This window comes from Panthera leo, chromosome A1 (assembly GCF_018350215.1).
Source record: "Panthera leo isolate Ple1 chromosome A1, P.leo_Ple1_pat1.1, whole genome shotgun sequence".
In the NCBI taxonomy this organism is placed as follows: Eukaryota; Metazoa; Chordata; class Mammalia; order Carnivora; family Felidae; genus Panthera; species Panthera leo.
The window spans coordinates 156,519,094-156,540,063 of NC_056679.1; the positions used below are offsets into that span (position 1 = coordinate 156,519,094).

At 38.1% G+C, this 20,970-nt stretch overlaps 1 protein-coding gene across 22 annotated transcripts in view; it reads right to left on the reverse strand.

Moving 5' to 3' along the window:
* MCTP1 (multiple C2 and transmembrane domain containing 1) overlaps positions 1 to 20,970 on the reverse strand; it is a 529,626-nt gene that overhangs the window by 86,284 nt on the left and 422,372 nt on the right. For 18 of the 22 annotated variants that reach the window (XM_042943593.1, XM_042943560.1, XM_042943529.1 and 15 more), the window contains one exon: positions 8,645 to 8,764. The exons of the other annotated variants lie outside the window; for them this stretch is intronic. In XM_042943593.1, the coding sequence (XP_042799527.1) occupies positions 8,645 to 8,764 (120 nt within the window). The remainder of the gene's footprint in view (positions 1 to 8,644; positions 8,765 to 20,970) is intronic. 22 annotated transcript variants of the gene reach the window in all.

Sequence of the window (20,970 nt, forward strand, 5' to 3'; positions counted from 1 at the left end):
GCCTACTTCAGATTCTGTGTCTCCCTCTCTCTCTGCTCGTCCCCCATTCATGCTTTCTCTGTTTCTCAAAAATATATAAATGCTAAAATTTTTTTAAGTGAATAAACATTAAATTTTTTAAAATAAAGAATATTAGACAATTTTTGACCCGGAAAGAAAGATTAGACTAAAATATTTATACATTCATCAAATATTTTTTGAGCAACTGCTACACTTCTGTGTCTGAGACATCTTGCTCTGTTCTGGGCGTAAATACAAAAATGTGAGATACAATGAGAATAATTTCGACCTGGTGATAAAGACCCACAGTGAGGTGACTATTACAATATAGTGAGACAGGTATGGGATCTCAGAGGGGTCAGTTCACTTATCTTCTTGGTATGACTTGGTAGGGGCACGCTGGTGGTAGGGGGAGAGAGTGAGAAAGTCAGGGATGATTTTGTAGAGAAAATGATAAAGATGTGAGGTGGTTACCCAGGAACACATACATGAAATATTAAAATCTTACTGGGTGGCAAAATAGTATTAACTACCAAAATACTTAAAATGTACACAGACTTTGACCCAGAAATTCTCCTATGATAGTCCTAAAGGGCATTACCAGAGACCTGACCAAAGATTTGGTTAGAATTTTATTTACAGCATTAATTGAGATGGAAGAAATATTTGAAATACTTCTAAAAGGAGTGTTTAAGAAAAAATTATTCATATGGTGAAAATTATGTAGCTAGTAATAATCATGGGGTTTTCCACTGATTTAAAGGATCCTCTGGATATGCTGCTGATATAAAAAGTAGATGTACTGGGGCACCTGGGTGGTTCAGTCCATTAAGCGTCCAACTTGATTTTGGCTGGGGTCATGATCTTGGGTCATGGTCTCATGGCTTCATGGGTTCGAGTCCTTCTTTGGGCTCTGTGTTGAAAACGCCAAGTCTGCTTAGGATTCTCTTCCTCCTCTCTGTCTGCCCCTCCCTTGTTTGTATGCACTCACTCTCTCTTTCTCTCTCCCTCTCTCTCAAAATAAATATTTAAAAAGTAAATGTAAAAGTAGGTGTACTAACTGTGCATGTAAGGTGATCCAATTTTTGTAAATGACATGCCAATGCCATGAATATATTATTTTTAAGGAAAGAGTAGAACGCATAGAGAGAATGTATCACTATTTGGGAAACCACAAATACACTCTGCTCCAGACATCACTGCTTCCAATGCAGCTGCTATCCTGGCCATGCTCAGTCCTGGTCTCCTGCATCCACCACCCCTCAAAGCTTCCTTTTTCCCCAAGGTGGGAAGCAGCAACAGGAGCAGTATGCTGCTGCTCCTTCTCCTCCTCTTCCCCACCCCCCTTCCTCTCCTCCCCTGCCTTCTCCACCTACCCCCTCCCTGTCCCCTGGGGCACAAGGCCTCAACCAGCTGCTGCCTGCTGGTCAACTCCAAGAAGGTCCCTCCAAGTTCCTGGTGCAGCTCGAGGAGGAGCCTCTGAGGCAGACCCAGAATAAGGCGCTGAGGAGACCCGGCTTCAGTGGCTGCAGTGCCACCATGTAGCACACTTGGACCTCAAGCCCTTCACATGTGGCTCCTTTGGCAAGCACTTCAAGAGCTCCAGCCACCTGTCACGTAATCAAACCACAAACTGTGCCAGGGGTGGCTGGCTACACGCACGTCCCCCAGAAGCATGTGTGGCTTCCAGGACAACTTGAGCCTGGCGCAGCACATGTGCTTCCACAAAGTTCGAGACCTGGCCTGCTCTGCTCCTCCCTGGGCCACCATGTTTGTCTCACACAAATTTACCGGCTTTGCAGAGGTTACCTGCTTCCCCTGGGTAACCCAGGTACCCATCTACATGATGAGAAAGGCATCATTCCTTCCTTCCCCCTGCTTCTTACTATGCTACACGGACCAACTTGCTGCCCTCCCAAGTGGTGAAACATTGTTTTGTGGGTAAAAGAGATGACAAAAGAGCAGGGGCACTGCCTGGTTCATGTTTGTAACTCCCTCTTCCACCCAGTACCCTCACCCTTTGTTCAATAAACATTCTGCATTTGGAAACAAAAACAAAAAAAAACATACAAACAAACAATTCTGCTGGAATTCGGGGGAGACAGAACTGAAGGTATGGTTGAATGGGGCCTGCCTGTGAGGGGATCTTCCACAACATGCTTGAAGATGTTGGAGAAAGACCAAAGCGGCCCGAAAATCAGAAGTTTGTCTCAGAAGGGCTCATCTTCCTAAAGGTCTTGAGGTAAGAATTCAAGGTGTAGTTGGGATAAAGCTGCCAGATAAACACAGAACATCTAATTACATCGGAATTTCAGATAAATAATGATCACTATTTTAGGATAAATATCTCTGTTTATCTCAAATTTCAATTTAACTGGGCATCTGTATATCTACTGGCTAAATCTGGCAACCTTAAAATGGGGGTGAATTCAGAGAGCTTTAGGGGCTAGAGTTTGAGAGAAATCTGCAGGGTACAGGCCTTGTCATCTACTGAGACTGAGGGGATAAGAGCATGGTGGTGAGGTGGGGGGCATTTGAGCAGTGTGGAAAAATTGTAGAAATCTATTGGTCAGTGTCCAGAGCCTGATGAGGTGACGATCATTGATGATCACTGGTGTCTGGGGACACCAATCTGTCCAGTGACTGATTATCTGGCACAGCTAAGCAGTTGATGAACAGCTTTGAGGGCAGTCATAGGGGATAAACTTTTCTACTGACATCTGATTGGCTGTTGGTTTCTACTTTTTTTTTTTTTAATGTTAGTGACTGTGTTGGGAAACTAAAGGTCTGGTTCTTTTCATGGTCCTTCTCAGATTTTTGCAAGCTGGTGACCTTCTGAAAAAATTGAGAAAATTGCTGTTGAAATAAGCAGGAAGAAGAAAAAACTGATCATCCATTTTTAGATGTGTTTACAGGCTGTATGACTCAGTGCTGCTTCTGTTAAGAGCAAGTATGTGGTCTTTTTTGGTACTGAGATGCAAACAGAGGAGGCTTGTGGTCTATGCTACTTTCCGTGAATGATAAAGTACTGAAGCAGAGAAGATCTAACTGTACATTCAAAGTGCTTTGCTTATGGAGTCCTCTCTTCTCAGCCCGCTTTGGCCAGCCTCTTTAGATTCTGTTAGGAATATTTCACTTGTTCAATACTCTACTTATTCAAATATTACACCATGGACTTCTTTGCAGCTGGCTGAGAAAAGGACAAATGTATTTGGTTTACAGGAATTCAGGTCAAATAAGCAAATGTTTCTTTGCTGGCTTGTATTTGGTGGACCATCCGAAGTTGTCCAACTACCGGCATTTCTAGCAACAAAGACAATTCTCTCTCCATAAGCTTTATTTCTATAAATAAGTGCTCTGGGTTTAATGGGAACAGATCCAACAAGAAATAATAGTATGATTCTAAAGGGGAAAAGCAGAATTGAGGGCTTTGCCATTTAAGGAAGCTAACAAAACATTTCAGCATTTACTAAAGTATTTTAGCAAGGCAGAATTTGGCTCAATTTGTGTCACAGTCACATCATGAATCAGAGAATGATTTCATTGATTTACCCTACTCTTTAGTCTTTTAATGCCTCCATTGATTAGGCAACTGAGATTGCTATGTGGGAGGAGTATCATGACAGTACAAATGAATGTTCTTTTAAAGTGTAATTAAAAAACACCTCTTGAAGAATTTTTGTATATCAAGAACATTAAAAGTCTTTTAATCACTAATTCTCATCTCTGGTTTACTCTTCCCATCCATGTTCACCTGGGTGGATTGAAGGTGGTCCTACAGGTCATGAACAATTTTGAAATCAGTGGGGTCACCTGGGATCAAACAGGGACCAACACCAATTTTTGAGAGGTCACGGGGAACCTCATAAGAAGGATTCGGGGGGATACTTGTTTCCATATAAGGCTCTGGACACTTAGAAAGTAAGCCCTTGGGAAGGGCATGCCCAAGAATATACCATGGAAATAGCCTGGGACTTTAGAACAGGGTACATCTAGGTTCCTATCTCACTTACTCTATGGAGTTCATTATTTATCTTCTTAGAGTTTGAATTTCCTTATTTGTAAAATGATGATAAAACCATTTAGAGTAATTTACTTGATAAAGTTATTATAAAGAATTAAAAGAGATAGTGTGTATAAAAAGGCTTAGCAGGATACCTGATACATAGAAGTTGCTTAATAAATAACTGTTCCATTTCCCGAAGAGAAGGAGGATATGGAGGCGAAGTGGGGAAAATGAGGGTTTTCCATCAATCTGCATGCTTGAAGGTGGAATTCATACTGCTGCCTTTTCTACTGTTTTTTAATGTTTATTAATTTGAGAGAGAGAGAGAGAGAGAGAGCAAGAGCGCCCATGAGCAGGGGGGAGGCAAAGAGAGAAGAAAAGAGAGAGAATCCCAAGCAGGCTCTGTGCTGTCAGCACAGAGTCCAATGCAGGGCTCGAACTCATGAACTGTGAGATCATGACCTGAGCCGAAATCAAGAGTTGGACGCTCAATCAACTGAGCCACTCAGGTGCCCTGCTACTGGCTTTTTTAAAGCTCAAGGGAGAAACTTGCTCTAAAGGGATCCAGGGAGACATGAGATGTATCAAAATACAGTCTCAAGAGTAATGCACTTGACTGGTGGTTAGAGGTAAAAACTTCAGACAGATTGACAGACTCTAATACCCATTCTGCTACTTTCCAACTGTATGCCTGTTCTGTGTCCCTTTGGGTAAGCTGGCTGGTTTCTCTGTATGTAAAGTACTAATAATGAAACCTATGCCCCACGAGGTGCAAGAGACTACTGATTTGCTCGACCAACCCAGGTCTTTCCTTCTCTGAGACTTGATTCCCTTCTCTCAAGGAAAGGCTCTTATGGCCATGCTTATTCCACATGAGAATGTTCCCTTGCTTACCACAGAGGAAGAGACCAGTTGGCACTTAGGATGACCCAACCCACTGGCTAGGCAGATATAATCAGCTTTTCTCTCCTGGGGGCGAGATGAAGGACATGAGGAAAGAATGTGCCTAACATGGTGCCCAAGGCATAATGAGCATGCAGTAGTGTTTAAGCGCCAAGTAAAGGCAACTTCCTGGCATCTACTCTTTAACTTAAAAATTTCGGTCTACAGTAACTATAATGTGGGTAGTTGGGACAAGCCTAATGGGCGCTGCAGGAGAGACTTTTCCTCAGGGTTTGGAGTGACAGCTCAAACCAAGACAAGTATGACATTCCTGTCTTTATATCCCCTTCATTGCTGAGACATATCTGAATGAAGCATGTATTTATTCAACAGGTTTTTTTTTTTTTTTCTGGAAAAGCCTAACAATTCTCATGCCAGAAATTTTAATGTCATGGTCTGAGTGTAGGTAGACTCAGATGTAGGACTGCTTATTTTTAACAAGTCCAATTGGGAACCAGCAGAGGTGAAATACCACTTCTAACCACGCCTCTTTCTCATATGCACCTCTGAGCCTACAGCATTAGCCTCAGGAACGGCTGTTTCCTTACCCTGTTCTCAAAGGGTTCAGCTCATTAAATGCAGCAAAACTTACTCGGCAAGGATTACATCTCATTTTTCTCATTAAACTAGAACAGGCACCACGGTAGAGAAAAGATAGGGGGTTTTAGCTCCTACGATTTTAAGCTTCCAAGAAAGGAAATGGTCTCCTTAATAAACAATAAACACACAAAGAAATCCTTTCCCATTTTGGTATTAATCTCAACTATCAACCCATATGGTGAAGACAGAATTTTTACCCATTGATGCACTTTTCATCTCTCATAGTATTTATTTTCTTTTTTTTTTTTTCAACTTCTTATATCATGGAAATGATACTTCGGTTTTTCTCTTGCATACAAAGCTCAAGGTCAGTTTGATTTGTTTTTCTTTTATAATTTTCATCCTGATTGAATTTTCTCAGCTGAATGTACAAATGATGTTTTTTTTTTTAATGACAAAAAATTTGCCAGCCCACCCACCCTCCTTCCTCCTCCTCTCTCTGTCTCTGTCTCTGTCTCTGTCTCTGTCTGTCTCTCTCTCAAAACAGAAAGGTTTCTAGAATCACACAGTGGTGTGGTTAATAAGGACTCAGGGCAAAATACCTTCCTCCAGTGCTATGCACTATGCGGTAGAGTCAGTTAGGCAGAGCATGGCAGCCCCTACAAACACTTTCCCTTGATTTACATATATGTGTATGTATGTGTGTATGAACGTATATGTATATGTACAGAAGTGTGTGTGTGTGTGTGTGCACGCATACGTGCATAAACTGTAAGCAGCAAGGTGTAATCCGGGTTTGTTTTCAAAAGGAGCAACTAGTACAAATGCACAGTTAGGTATGACAGAAGACACATAATTAGACAGATTGGATTTAAAAATTACATAAAGTCTCAACGGAGCCACTGAGTAAAAAACTGAATGAAATGTTGTGATTGCTGCTCTGGCATCTAGGAAGACAAGAATATGTGGATAGTGTGTTTGGGCAAATAAAAAGCAGTTACTGAGAGTTATGGAGTGTAGCTGGCATTTCATGAAACTTGAAGGAATAAAATGTTGTTTGTGGCTAAAGGGGAACTCCCTTAGAGATATGCCTAAAACAAAAGATTTGGTAAATACAATATTGGAATTATATTTTGGGGGAAAAGGGCAGTAGAGAAATTTACATAGTAGTAACTTCAGTAGTCATAAAAATTCCTAGAGAATTGTAAACCCAAGAGGATACATGATAGGCTACTATTTCCCCTGTAAAAGTGGACCTTTCCAGACAAGGCAGGTGTATTCTGGAGGAGATGACAAGCAAACTCTACAGTTACAGAATTTTTCACTAAGAATACTCAAACCAATGACTAAATATTGAAGATAAGCCCTCTCATAGGATTAAGAAGCTGGAACTAAATTACCACTTTTTCCTATTTGCAAATAATCTTATTTGCAAATTTGTCTCAAGGCAACTGAATGAAAAATAGATATTCTTCTCTCTCGACAATCTCCCCGAAATAAACGCAACAAAAAAGCAATTGTCTGAGTGAGTCTCATTTCTTAAAGAAAACATCCTGGATTAATTGATAAAAGCACCTATTAGTCCCCATGACACCAATGCTTATGGCATTTGGGGCTTGTCTCTCAGTGTGAAATTTAAATATATATATATATCCATAAAATCCTTGCTAATAATAACTTCTCATCTGTTAATACTGCCTAACCATTAAAATCTCTGTTAACAATCTCATGTTTGGTTTGCTAAACCTTACAAAAAATGTTTTCAACACTTCAAGCTTGCAAAACACTTGCCAGAGAAAGTGGCAAGTACAAAGATGAACAAAGAGTCCCCTCCCTCAAACATACAGTCATGTGAGAGAAACAGAAATATATACAAATTAAACAGGAAAATAAACATGGTGTTTTGTTGGCAACTTTGCCATGTAGTAGATGGCTGTGCATCAGGATGTTTCTTTTACTTTGATGATAAAGAAAATTATCCTGAAGAAATTGGTTCTCCCTGTGTTACCATTTAAAGTGTGTTTTGCTTGCATTGTTTAAAAGGGAAATTGTTTTAGGTAACAGGTATGTTTTTGCAACCGTGATGATGCTATTATAATAAAGTATGACATAATGTTACTCAACTGATGATCAAACAACTTTGGTTCCTGTACCGTTATGGACATGGTAGATGGCAGCAACTCCTGACTGGAAATCAAATGTAGATTCTTAATGGCCGAAAAAAAAAAAAAATCTATGTAATCTGATGAAGACAAACAGCTACCAAATAGATTCCCACATTTGAAAAACCTTTAAAGTCTTCTCAGTAACTATCTATAAAGTTATCAGATCGCAAATGTCCTATTTGGAGAAGACACCTCCCTCCATTCATTTACATATAGGAAAGCTTTTTGAAGTTGTATGTTTGCTAAGGGTATAGTGACTGAGATAATCTAAGGGGAATGAAAGTTGGCAGAACAACAGATATGATAATAATGTGGGGCTAGCTTTTGCTTCTCAGTCTAGAACTCTTTTTGAGAGAGAAGGCTGTCTCACAGACTCTAAAAACTTTCAAAAATGCCAGAGAGGGCAGGTGGGTTCAGTATAATTTTTCCTGGGTTAAAAGAAAGCTCTTTATCCTCCAGCTGGTAATTCTAATACAACCCTGACACAAAGAAAGATATTTGCTGTTGTTCAGTGAATGTTCATTGAATTAAGGTACTTTATGCACTTTTCCAGGCCAACAACCATCAATCATTCCTTCCTTCCAATGACAGACTACAGAGAAATGTCTTAAATAAAATACATTCGTTTGGTCTGATCATAAATAATTTCATGACATTATGTCTAAATTCGAGATTAAGACATAAAAACAAATAAGGAGAGCAAAAGAAATACTCGTTTGAAATAATCCATTTATAATTAAAAATCATAGCTCATTCTTTGGTGGGCTCTTGATTTTAGTTCCTACCAAGACAAGTCATGTTAGAAATAGGTGATACTTTTTATTCTGTTAGGACCAAAGAATTGTTAGTTTTGAACTGATTAAAACTCTCATCCAAACTTGAGTATTTATAAACAGAATTTCTAGTTTGTAAAAATGAATCGATGTTGGCCTTTTCAGAGCGACTCGGAATAAGAACAAAAACACATACGAATAAGAAAGTAGAAACTTACTGTATCACGTTGCCTGTTATCTTTCCCTGATATTATCAAGAAGTAGTTCCATGTCAATAGTAACAACAAAACCAGTGGTATCATGTAGAGCTCAAAGTTCCAGACAACAAAGAGGAAGAGCTGGAGGAGAAGGAGAGAAAAAAAGATGAGTCAACTCAGACTTTCATTAAATGGACTCTCTTATCCATACTCCACTTCAAAACCATAAAACTAAATGCTTCAGAATGGAAAGATTTATCCTGAAAACAAAGACTTGAGAACTTGTTAGGCATTTTTCTAAAAGCACAACTGACCCCTGGAAACTTACTGTTAAGATTTTTACTTTAATTTCTATGAAGGAAAACTGTTATCATTACACTGTCAATGAGGTGATTTTAATTTTTCTCCCCTAGTGAAATTATTGTTAGGTTGGACAAAATACAGTTAGAAAAAAAAAAGGCTGCCCAATGAGCTTCACTACATTGTCAGATACAGCCTCTATCTGCCTTGATGATAAATAATGAATCACTATTTAATATCATGGACTTTTAAAAAAAAGTCTCACAATGCAACACGCTTCAAGGCAGATGAAAATACCAAGTCCGCACCTGAGAGCAAAGATCTCACATTATGAATAAAAGCACTGCTACCAAGAAGTGTAAAATAACCAGCACTGTGTACCAAGTGTGACTTGCCCTACCCATCCCACCACTCCCCACCCCCCAAGTCTCGTAATCCTGAAGAGATCATCTGAATTCTCTGGGTCTGTGGCTCTGGCTACCAAATAAGGCAACATTAAGTCAGATGATTTAGTGAAGGGAGTGAAGAGCTGGATTCTATTCCTAATGCTGACTAGTCCCATAACTTTTGGCACCACATGCATCCTCCTTTCAGGGTTTGCCCCTGTAAAATGGAGGTGATAAGAGTATTCACCCGAGAGGCTGTGACAATTACACAGTTGAGACGTGGTAAGAAGTTAACACACTGCTTGGTACCCAATAAGCTCTCAAACCCATTTGTATTATTGTGTAAATGTTTAGCAATACCTTCTGAAACTCAGAAAGTCAACTATGGTCGACTAAAGTCCTCAGGTAGTACTTATTCTGTTACTGAGAAGTGGAAAGTCATCCTCCTGCTAAGGTTTAGCAGAACCATGATATAAGTGGAGATTTGAGCCAGCTGGTTGGGGTAATACAGACATCTTGCATTCGACAGGCCAGACGGGTTAGGAGCAATGCCCTAAGAACATTCCTGCCAGGCATGGCAGCATGGACCATTTGCAGCCTTCTCAATAAACCTCAGCCAAGCATACAGCTTATTAAGATGGCAGAGAAAATGAACTTGTGTGGAGTGGTAGAGAACACCCTGTTTTTAATGTTTATTTATTTATTTTGAGAAAGAGAGAGAGAACGAGTGGGGAAGGGGTAGAGAGAGAGGGAGAGAGAATCTCAAGTAGTCTCTGCACTGTCAGCAAAGACTCATGGGGCTGAATCCCACAAACCTTGCGATCATGATCTGAGCAGAAATCAAGAGTTGGATGCTTAATAGACTGAGCCACCCAGGTGCCCCAAAGTGTTTTCATTTCTAAACACAGGACTATAGACCTTATAACCTTTAACATCCCTTTCCTAATATTTAAAATGACTTCATGGCATTGTGCCATCTATTTTTTATGTGACATTAAATCCTGAAAATTATATATTTTACTAAATTATTGGATATTTATAACCCACACCAATAAATAATGATTTAGTAACCCAAGAAATGAATTTTGGACAGAATTACATGGTAACTATAGATTCAAGTTCGTGAATAAGAAAAATCTCAAATATATCAATGCATGAGACATAAGCCTTATCTTTTCTTTCATGAGAGAAGTAGAAGGATCTCCAGAAAAAGCAAATATTTCTATTTAAGTTTTGAAACTTATGCAATATATGTAAAGATGATACAAATTATAATTGATGGTTTTGATTATTCTATTAAAATATGTTTTTAAAAGATAATTCTTTATTCAGGAAATGAATTAAGGCAAATTTGATAGACATGAACACATGTAAAAGGAAAAATAATTTTTGGCTGGGATCCATATTAATTATTTACACATTTATTAGTAAAATTTAGGCTGTTACCAGAAAATATGCTCTTTAAGGATAAGGACTTTTTCTTTTTATTCACTGTTCTATCCCCAGAGCATAGAACAGTGCTTGGGCACAGTAGGTGTTCAATAAATATATATTTGCTGAATATATGAATAAATGGACATTAGGTTCCCAAGTCTTTTAACAGAAGTCTACTTAATTATTGTTTAGTAAAAGTAGTATACAGTCACTATATAGCATCAAGTAACTTCATGAAAATGTATTCAGAATTACAACCTGGGGGGTGCCTGGGTGGGTCAGTCCGTTAAGCATCCGACTTTGGCTCAGGATATGATCTCACAGTTGGTGGGTTTGAGCTCCATGTGGGGCTCTGTGCTAACAGCTCAGAGCCTGGAGCCTGCTTCAGATTCTGTGACTCCCTCTCTGTCTCTGCCCCTCCCCCACTTGTACTCTGTCTCTTTCAAAAATAAACATTACAAATAATTAAAAGAAAAAAGAATTATAACCTGGGATGCCACTAACTAGTTTCTCTCTGAGACACATAAAGATTCTCTATCCATTCTGGCTATGCAGTCATAAACTTGACTTGGTGTGTTTGGCCTCAGGGATGGGACTCAGATGATTCCACAGTTAACAGCACCAACTCTAATTATTTTAAATCTATTAAACACATATATTCCATCTTGTAATGTCCACTCACTGGTGTTAGAGTTCTGATACGTCACCCAGAATAATGTTACTTGGGACGCCTATGTCTCAGTGTTAGCTGGAGGACAGGTATTGCATAGAATAAGCTTTCTAGATGATAACTAAGTAATCAAGACACGTATCATACCTTTTTCTTCTCTAGATTCAACATTACTAGTTACTTAAAGCACCAGTCACAAGGTATGGTTCACTGGGCACATCTCCATTGTGGGCATAGTCCTCTCACCACATCCAAATCCATACAGCAAAAGCTTTCTTAAAATACAGCACTCAGGGGGTGCCTGGGTGGCTCAGTGGGTTAAATGTCTGACTTTGGTCCAGGTCATGATCTCACAATTTGTGAATTCAAGGCCCGCATCAGGTTCTCTGCTGACAGCATGGAGCCAGCTTCAGATCCTCTGTCTCCCTCTCTCTCTGCCCCTCCCTCCCCTGCTTGTACTCTCTCTCCCTCAAAATTAAATAAACATTTAAAAAAATACAGTACTCAGAACTGTACATGCCTAATTAATACCTATGGTATTTACATGTCCTACCAACATGGGCACCAGAACATAGGATGGGGAAAGATATAGAAGAGAAAAAAAATAAAGTAGAATTTCACTAGTTTTATGGATCTTGGCAGTAGAAAAATAATCTTCTCTATTTTGTGTTCCTTAAGAATCTAATAGTTGGATGATTAGGTAAATCATCTGCTGCTGACAGTATCTTTTTGTTAAAAAATAACAAGGGAGCTCTGAATAAACTCTACATACAAAAGCATTCTTTTTTTCTTTCTCAGTATCTAACTGGAGATTCCAAAAGGTCAAAGACAAAAAGAACATAAATACAGATTAACAATAAAAGGTACTTATTGAATATTTCCTATGTGCTATGTAATAGTGCTCAAAATTAGGATACGACATGGTTTCTGGATTCAGATTGCTAGGAATCACTAAGAAAAAAAAAACAACCAGTCACTATAATATTAGTGATCATTATAATACTTGTTAGCTGGAGAGGATCCTCTAATTAAGAGAGGCCTCAAGGGAGGAAAAGTGCCTTTTAGCTTCTTGTTTCCACACTCAAGCTTCCTCTCTCTGGGGCCTATCTGCACCGAGATTGATCCTCTCCTCTTTTCCTACAGAAAGCCAAGGTAACACTCAAGACCAGGTCCTCAGTGTCCTACTAGGGCAGTACAAGAAAAATGGCTGGGAAACCTCAGGAAAGCCAAGACCATACAGGATCTATCCTTGGTCCTGACTCCACTTATTCCTAAATTGGAGAGAAAAAAGTCAGATATCATAACAGGCCAAAATGGGATGGAAAAAGAAATCAAGGAATGATTAAAAAAAAAAATCTCTGACACATTCACAGAACATAAATACAAACCATAAAAGTCCTAGCATCTATCCTGACCCATACTTCCAAAACCCAAACTGAACCTGGTCCAAATTGCTCACTCATAAATCATCACTAAATAAATGGTAGTTGTTTTAAGCTACTAATTATGAAGTGGTTTGTTATATAGCAAAAGCTAACTGATACACATCCTTTTTTCCAAGGAGACAATGGTGTATAATAAATATGGTGTGGACTAGAAGACTGAAGAAGTGGTTTTAGTTCCATTTCTGCTATTTGACCACAGGACCTTGAGCAAATCAGTTTTTCTCTTCTATTTTATTCCATTATTTATAAAATGGAGATGGTAACACCTGCCTATTTCACAGGTTGGCTGTGGGGAACAACTCATGTAAAGTATAAGGAAAACACTTCATCACAAAGTATTCAGTAAGTGCAAGTGTTATCAACTCAATGCTTTTCCTATTTAAATTGTTTCTGCAAAATTCAAAGACTTTATAGACTAATCCTCCGAGAATGGCCAAAATAATAATTCCTCTTTGAGAAGTTATAGCAGATGGGGAGTGTTTCTTAGAGGGATTTGTGTTTGAAAGGCATTTGCTGGAAGGAAATCTTAAGTGTTAAACAGAGGGCTTGCAGTTAAAATTTTTGCTAATAGTTAAAACAAGAAAAATCCAAGTCTTTACATAAATTCATTATTTCTAGTAAATGACACTAGCATACATTGCAGATTGTGTGAAATCTAAACTCAAAACAATCAGGCTTTTAAATGTTAACCATTTTAAACAATCTCATGCCCCTTGATATAAAAGAATCTTGTTCTCAACTAGCAGTTTTGTGAATGTTAATTCCTGTCCCTAATTTTTTTCACTTTTAAATCCATATACCTTTCATCTAAATCAATGTTGTCTTGCCTATGATATTAGCATCAACATTACAGAATGCAATTACTTGGTGTCTATTTGGGCTAGGCTTTCTTTTTGTTTGTTTATTTTTAATTTGGGCCAGACTTTAAAAGTAACCTAAATTTTAATCATAAATATTCAGAATGTTTTTTTTTGAAAATCCATAACTTATGGAAAGGTAGATAATATAATTTATTATCAATCGTGTCTTGTATCACGTTACAAAAAAGAACTTTAGGGAAAAAGTCCTGAAAGGTAGGCAGAGAAGGCAGAAGATACTGTGTTATTTTGCAAATAGGTAAACTGAGGCTCAAATTTGAGAATTGTCTAGGGACACCTGCTACTGAGAGGCAGAGCCAGGTCTTCTGACTCTCAATCCAGTGTGCTGCTTTTCCACCAATGCTCCATCGCCTCTAAGGTAAAGAATTTTATTGAATATTGATGGGCTACAGTTATCAATTATTTATTGACTGATCATTTAATTTGTAGACTTCCTGTATGTTTATTTCTTTCCTTACTCTTACTCTGGGATACCTACTTTTGTATTAGTGCAGAGAAATGGAACACCACTTCTTAGGTGTTCTGGTTAAAGGTTTCACACAGCAGAGAGGTCAAAAACTAACGGTCAAATGAGGTTTGGGGAGCCAATTTCATTCTTCCCCTTTCTCACTATCTTGCATGGTTCTGAATAATCAAGAGTTGGCTATTCACAAGCTTTTTATTAAATGGGGTCTTCTTCTATCCAAAATGTTTAGAAGAGGTTAGCAAGGTGGCCATAAAGCCAGAGATTAGAAAAATGAATGAGCCAATTACATTTTTTCAGATTAACAAAAGCCTTCCTTTTTCGCATGAAGATTAAACAAACAAACAAAAACCCTTTTTACTAAGAAGCTAAGTGAAGGTGGGCTAAGGCTTTTTGCTCATATTTAAACAAGGCAAATTATATAAAGTAGAGGGAATGATTCAAAATACTAAGATTTTAGAGCAACACCATTTCTTAGGAGATGTAAGACATGCAGGATTTTTCTTTCTTTGAGCCTAGGGTCTTGAGAGTCCCAGGCAGGACAGGGCCATTCACATCATCCTATCAATTGATGCTCTCATTGAAGTGCACTGGAAGATGCCTGCATTCAATGATCATTCAGCGCAACACATGACAGTTCCCCTGGGGGAGCACACTTCAAAAAAATCATTTAAGTTGGAATATTGAATATCCTATTCTTTTGCAAACTACAGTATATTTTAAAAAGAAATCTCATCCAAAATGATTAACACTTCCTACTGTTCAGGAAAAAAGCCTGCCCTTTCAGACTAACAGCTGTGGATCATTAGCTCTCCAGTGATGAGATGTGTTTGATGAGTATTTTTCTTTCTAATTAAGAGATGAGATTCTCTATTTGACTGTCTCTTCAGAAAGAAGTGAGGAAAAAATTCTCTGCCTACATGGAAAGGCCCTCTCCTACAAAACAATTAATTATTTCATGGCCCTTTTAGAAAATCCTTTTCCTCCCTAATTTCAATTCATTTTTTTTCTTAAACTTAACACATTTACACCCAGGCCCTCACAGTATTAACCCATTTTTTACCCAGCGTTCCCTCTCTGATGTTTTCCTGTTTGTTTTATCCTTCAATAATAACTATTTTAGAAAAAAAAACAGGATGAGGAAATGTATCAAAAGTACATATATGCTTACCCTAACAGAGAGCATCTGGTATGGTAATAATCTCTGATATGAGAGAGGCCTCAAATTAGAAAAGTAATAAATACCTACCATTTGCCTGTTGAGGAAGTGGGTAGTGCAGTGCTTTAAAACAAATGAAAACAACAACAGAAACAACTCTAAGGTGCTTAGCATTATATAAAAAACTGCTTCCAGTAATTAATCCTTAAAAAGAAACGATTTTACCTCTACCAATAAGATCAGCCTTAAAGAAGAAAGCTAGGGAATGTAGAGCGACACCTAAAAATAACAGCTTTTCTTTTTGAAAAAGCCATCAACAAGGTTATAAAATTCTTGAATTAAAAAGACATGATTCAAGAGTAGAGTAAGAAGCAAATGAAAGAACTCTTGGCAAATTAGTCTCATCAGATGCTTCTTTAAATCCTTTTAGGCTCAGGGAGAGAAAGGAAGGAAGGAAGGGGAAAGCATCAGCTTTCAAAAATTTGGGTACTGTGCTGCCACATCCCTCCCCCATGGTGCACTTGAAAATATGCGAGGATATTTTTCATCGCAACCGTGGGGTGGGAGCAGGGAAACACTGGCATTTGCTGGGTAAGGCTAGGGGCGTGAAACACCCTGAACTATGTGGAAGAGTCCTGCCCAGTGAAAAATTTTCCTGTCCCAAATGCTCCCGGCACGCCTCTCAGAAACATCGCCAGTTCTTTCACATAGACAACAGACCATCCCCAACTTAGCAAAGAAGAAATGGTAGGCGTACAAACAAATGTATACAGAAGAAGGGCAGATATGTTTCCTAGATGATGGCAAGAATTCTGACGGAAGGACTTAGGGTGAGGCAGTAGTATAGAAAAACATGCACTCAGTCATTAGCGTTTGCTCTAGTTTCTTTCTCGCCATCTATTAACATTTAGCATTTCTGAAAAATATGGCTAAAGAACTGGAGGTTAACCCATTCTGCCTATTTACCCTCCCTTGGATTAAGTCAGACTCTGCACATCATCAGTCTTCAGAACTTCATCTTCTGGGAAGGGGGTGGTTTTGCCTTGATTTAAATAGCCAGATGGCATCACCACCTGCTATAAGGTCTTTATTTCTGGTTGGTTCCACTAAAGCCTTTTGTTCCACCTCCAATGAAAAGAGGAGAGAAGATAGGCAAAATGAATTCGATTAATTCCCAGCATAGTGATACTTTTCCAAGGTGATTTTAAAGTATGAGATGCTGCTCTTTTGAAGAGAGGTTTTGTTTTGTTTGGACTGTTTTCTAAAATAAACAGCAGGGAAATGGTGACAACCTTAGACCCGATGGATTGCTCCAACTTGTGCTGTTTCCTGGGGTCATGCCACAATGGTACAAGGAGCATTATCATGTTCAAATGAGCCTCATACAGATGCTCATATACAATGATTTCTCATCCCTTCTCTCAGCTAAAATGAGAATTGAGATGGCTCCCTCTACTGCTTTCTTTGTGAGTAGTTTCAACCAGATACCAAACTGCCAAGACTGTTGGTTTGTTGTGTTTTGTTGTGTCTATGTGTGTGTGTGTGTGTGTGAGCATGTGTGTGTATTTTGTGGGTTTAGAACAAAAACTCAAGCACTCTACTAAATGATCCCTTATAGTGACTTGGAAAAATATGTCAAGAGAACCATCTATCCCCTTTCGGGTGACAGGAGGAATATATGGTTAGGGGTAGGAAAAAAAGAGAGAGAAACTGGTTAACGTGTTGGTAAAGCTTTGAATTGAATGCATATTATATACTATAACTTAGGTCATTATTTGTTGATAGGTTGAAAAGTCTTTGTTTATTCAGATTTACTTAGACAACTTATAAATACAGATCAGTAAGTTCTAATTCTTTACTTCGTGAAACTGTGCACTGGGTTTTTGAAGTTGCTTCTTGAAACTTAAAGTCCACAATCTTAGTACACCCAAGCCTTTTTGAAAAGCATAGCTTGACTCCATCTAGTAAAGAAGCACATGTGACAACTAGATAGAACTCATTTGAAGATGTCTTACGTACGACTCACGGAAACAGCTACAGAAGAATCTCCACAACAAAATGGACCAAAAACAACCTCAAAGATGGTGCTATCAACTAATCATAGCATAATGCACACTACTTTCCTTGATGGAGATATTATATCAATATAACCTGGCAGCCAGGAGGCTTGGAAAGTTATTTATTTATTTAGATTTTTTTTCTCTGTTTCAGCTTACAACTTGTACTGATATTTCATGTCATTTTTATCAAAGTCAGAGATGAAAGGCTCTGGCTTTGCTTTGAGAACACTGACAACTCCAAAATGTAAAGCCCAGAGTATGTCCAACTTGAGCATCACGTCAACCACACATGAATAACTGATAAGAAATCCCTGCAATGTTGTGCGTCTAATGTTAGTAAAAGTTGGGATGTAGAACGAAAGTGACAAATGCTTATAGATGCCTGGAGAATGTTGATTCTCTGAGGTCCCTTTCATTAGAAATTAGTACATTACCCAGTAGTTTTTAATGCCTACTACAGTACCAAATACAGTTAAGTTTTTCATTTTTTTAAATGTTTTCTTTTTATTTTTGACAGAGAAAGAGACAGAGCATGAGTGGGGGAGGGGCAGAGAGAGAGGGAGACACAGAATCTGAAGCAGGCTCCAGGCTCCGAGCTGTCAGCACAGAGCCCGACGCGGGGCTCGAACTCACAGACTGCAAGATCATGACCTGAGCCGAAGTCGGACGCTCAACCGACTGAGCCACCCAGGCGCCCCAAGTTTTTCATTTCAATAGCTTTATTATTCATAGAAGTTCTGCTCATTCGAAATCAGGCTGCATGCAAAGTCATTCTGGCAGATTACACAGATCAATACATATCAAGGAACAACTGCTTTAAAAAATATCTAAAGACTATATAAAGAAACATGTAAGAATGTGTTAAGGCTGTTAAGTTCATTGAAATTTGTCTTTCTCTAGTGTCTCTTTTCTCAAGGCTTCAACTGGTTCTGGAAGGACCCATGACTATCTGACTAGTATAGGTAAAGAATATTCCATACTTTCATTTAAAAAAAGAAAGTATTTTAATGTTGATTCTCAATTTGTTTTTGTTTTTTATTTATGCCTCCAGGGCTAATGAAAAAAGCATTTTTTTTTTCGTGATATTCAAGTCATTGTATAGCATTCTGATATCCCTTCCTTTTAATTCCTAAACTATTACTAACAAAATTATTGGATTAAATGTTTAAATAATATTATTTGGGGATATTGTCATAAAAATACGCCATTATTAAAATATACTTCCATATATCTTCTGAACAATATTACCTGGGAGTATTGTCATATGCACGTGCCGTTTCTATGTATTTTTCTAGGCTTTAGAAGTGCTGTAAAGGTTTGTTAAGGCTTATTGAAGATAGTCATCTTTTACATTTTTAAAGAAATGAATCTGTTACCATTACTATTTTTGAAGTAAGTTCTTGATCAACTCCCTTCTTTGTGTGTGTAAATGCTGTGAGTAGACTTACAAATCTGATACCAATGTTTGCTGTTGTACAGAATGTAAAATTTTCCCTAAGCTTGAAATCTGGCTTTAAAGCTATCTCCATCATGAACAGGTACAATATTTAGGGCAACAGCTGGCACTTCAGTTGCTCATGGGGGGAAACTCCCTCTGTTCTATATACTGTGCCAGAAAATAGGATACTCAGCCAAACACATGTTAGTAAAGTCTGTGATACAAGTTACTTTAAAAATTAGTACTGTAGTCTTTATACTCGCCATTCTATGTCACTGAATAGGAATGCCTTTAAAAAAGTGGATGATCAATTACGGTGACTGCTTTTTGATGCAGCAGCTGATATGCAGAGAGCTGTACCCTGCCAAATTTTGGGATGTTGGGTACCATTCTGATTCATTTCCACTCAAATTATCTCACTCAGACTTATTCAACTTACCATGAATATCTTGCCTAGGCTATTGATTTCTGATTTTTCTTTTTAATCCTTTTAATCCTTCATGATACAACATAGTGGTTACTGTTGGTTATTCTTTGTCTAGATTTAATACCTTCATTTCAATCTTAAAATTGCAGAGCCAAAGTCAGAAAGCGTGTTTTAAAATTTTCACCTTTATAAATATATTTAAGACCTAATAATATCATATATTTCAGCTATCTTGCCAGCTTCTGAAACTTCATCTCCTATTCTGTCTTATAATTTTCTAATTTTCTCCTTCACTGGTCTCATTCCCCCCAATCCCTCTGTTCTGGAAAAACTTCAAGAGTTATGTTTAGCAGCTCTAGCTATGTCTGAACATTTCTCTTTGCAATTCAAATAATCATCTTGGGCTGATTTTAACAGCCTTCTTTACTCCATTCCATCTTTTAGCCTTGCTGTGTAATGTTTACTGATGAATGTCTTTCTCCCGTTTCTTAACAGATCTAAGTGGTGTAGTTACTGCACGGGAAGCCTAGAGGTTTGAACACTAAGTAGACATTTCTCTTGGCTATTTTCCACACCTCCAAACATTCTCTTAAATGCAACAGGGCTTGTGTTTCAATGGTAACAGAAGTTATCAGAGAACACTAGTTTAGACAGCAAGCAAGCTGAACTCCAACTGTTCCAACAGCCTGACTTTTACAGTAAAAGGAAAGGCCCTGGGCCAAGACCACTGAGATGAGCAGGTATTTTTAGTTCACTTGTAGGCCAGCTCTAATGTAATTCTGAAATGTTTTCTTCAAACCAAACCCAACTTTTTCAGGGCTGTCCAAATCTGTTTTCTTTTATAGCAAGTACAAATTCTTGGAGCAAGGGAAGCATGCGTATCATTTGCAATGCTGCTGCATGTCTATGGTGTTGATGCCCGATGGCTCAAATTAGTCCGCCAAGCAGATGAGCGCATTGTAATTAGCTCTTGTCAAACTGTTAGAAATACAAAAACCATTTCCACTGTAATAAAAATTATGAAAAAGAAAAATCTCTCATATCATTTTCAGCCAAAATAGTTCCTGAAATGTCTGGTAGTTTAGGATTCCAGAGTTCTAAAAGAAGGCCATTTCATTTTCAGAAAAGCTTTCACTTCATTGACATGGATATGCTGACATGTATTATCTTTCAGGCGTTTTTGTTGTTGTATTTGATTGTCTGTAAAACCTCGTTTCTAAAAATAATCTGTTGGGAGTGGACACATTTTGTTGAGCCACATGGTACTGATGTATGATTCTCAACAAACATTTAAACTTCTTCAAGTATTTTTTTAATCAAGGTTTTCTGACTTCTATCAGTGTGTTATTATTTTCAATTTTCCTGATTAAATATTACATTCTTTTTCAACAAAAGAGGACATTAAGGAGGCAGGATCACAGCTTCAGATGGGATAACTCTGATGTTAAACTCCCATGTGATGATCATCAGTTTATTGGGGAAAATTTACTTGGATATTCACTGTTGGGACAGCGACTCAAAGACTACCTTGCTCAATATTTAAATTATTCACAAGCTTCAGGAGGCTTCTTGAACTCTCTGGAATTTAATGTCCTCTCAAAGAAAAATATGAGCTATTAATAGGTGGTTATTTTCCAAAAGTAAATTTATTTATTTAAAAAAAATTTCAATGTTTATTTTTGAGAGA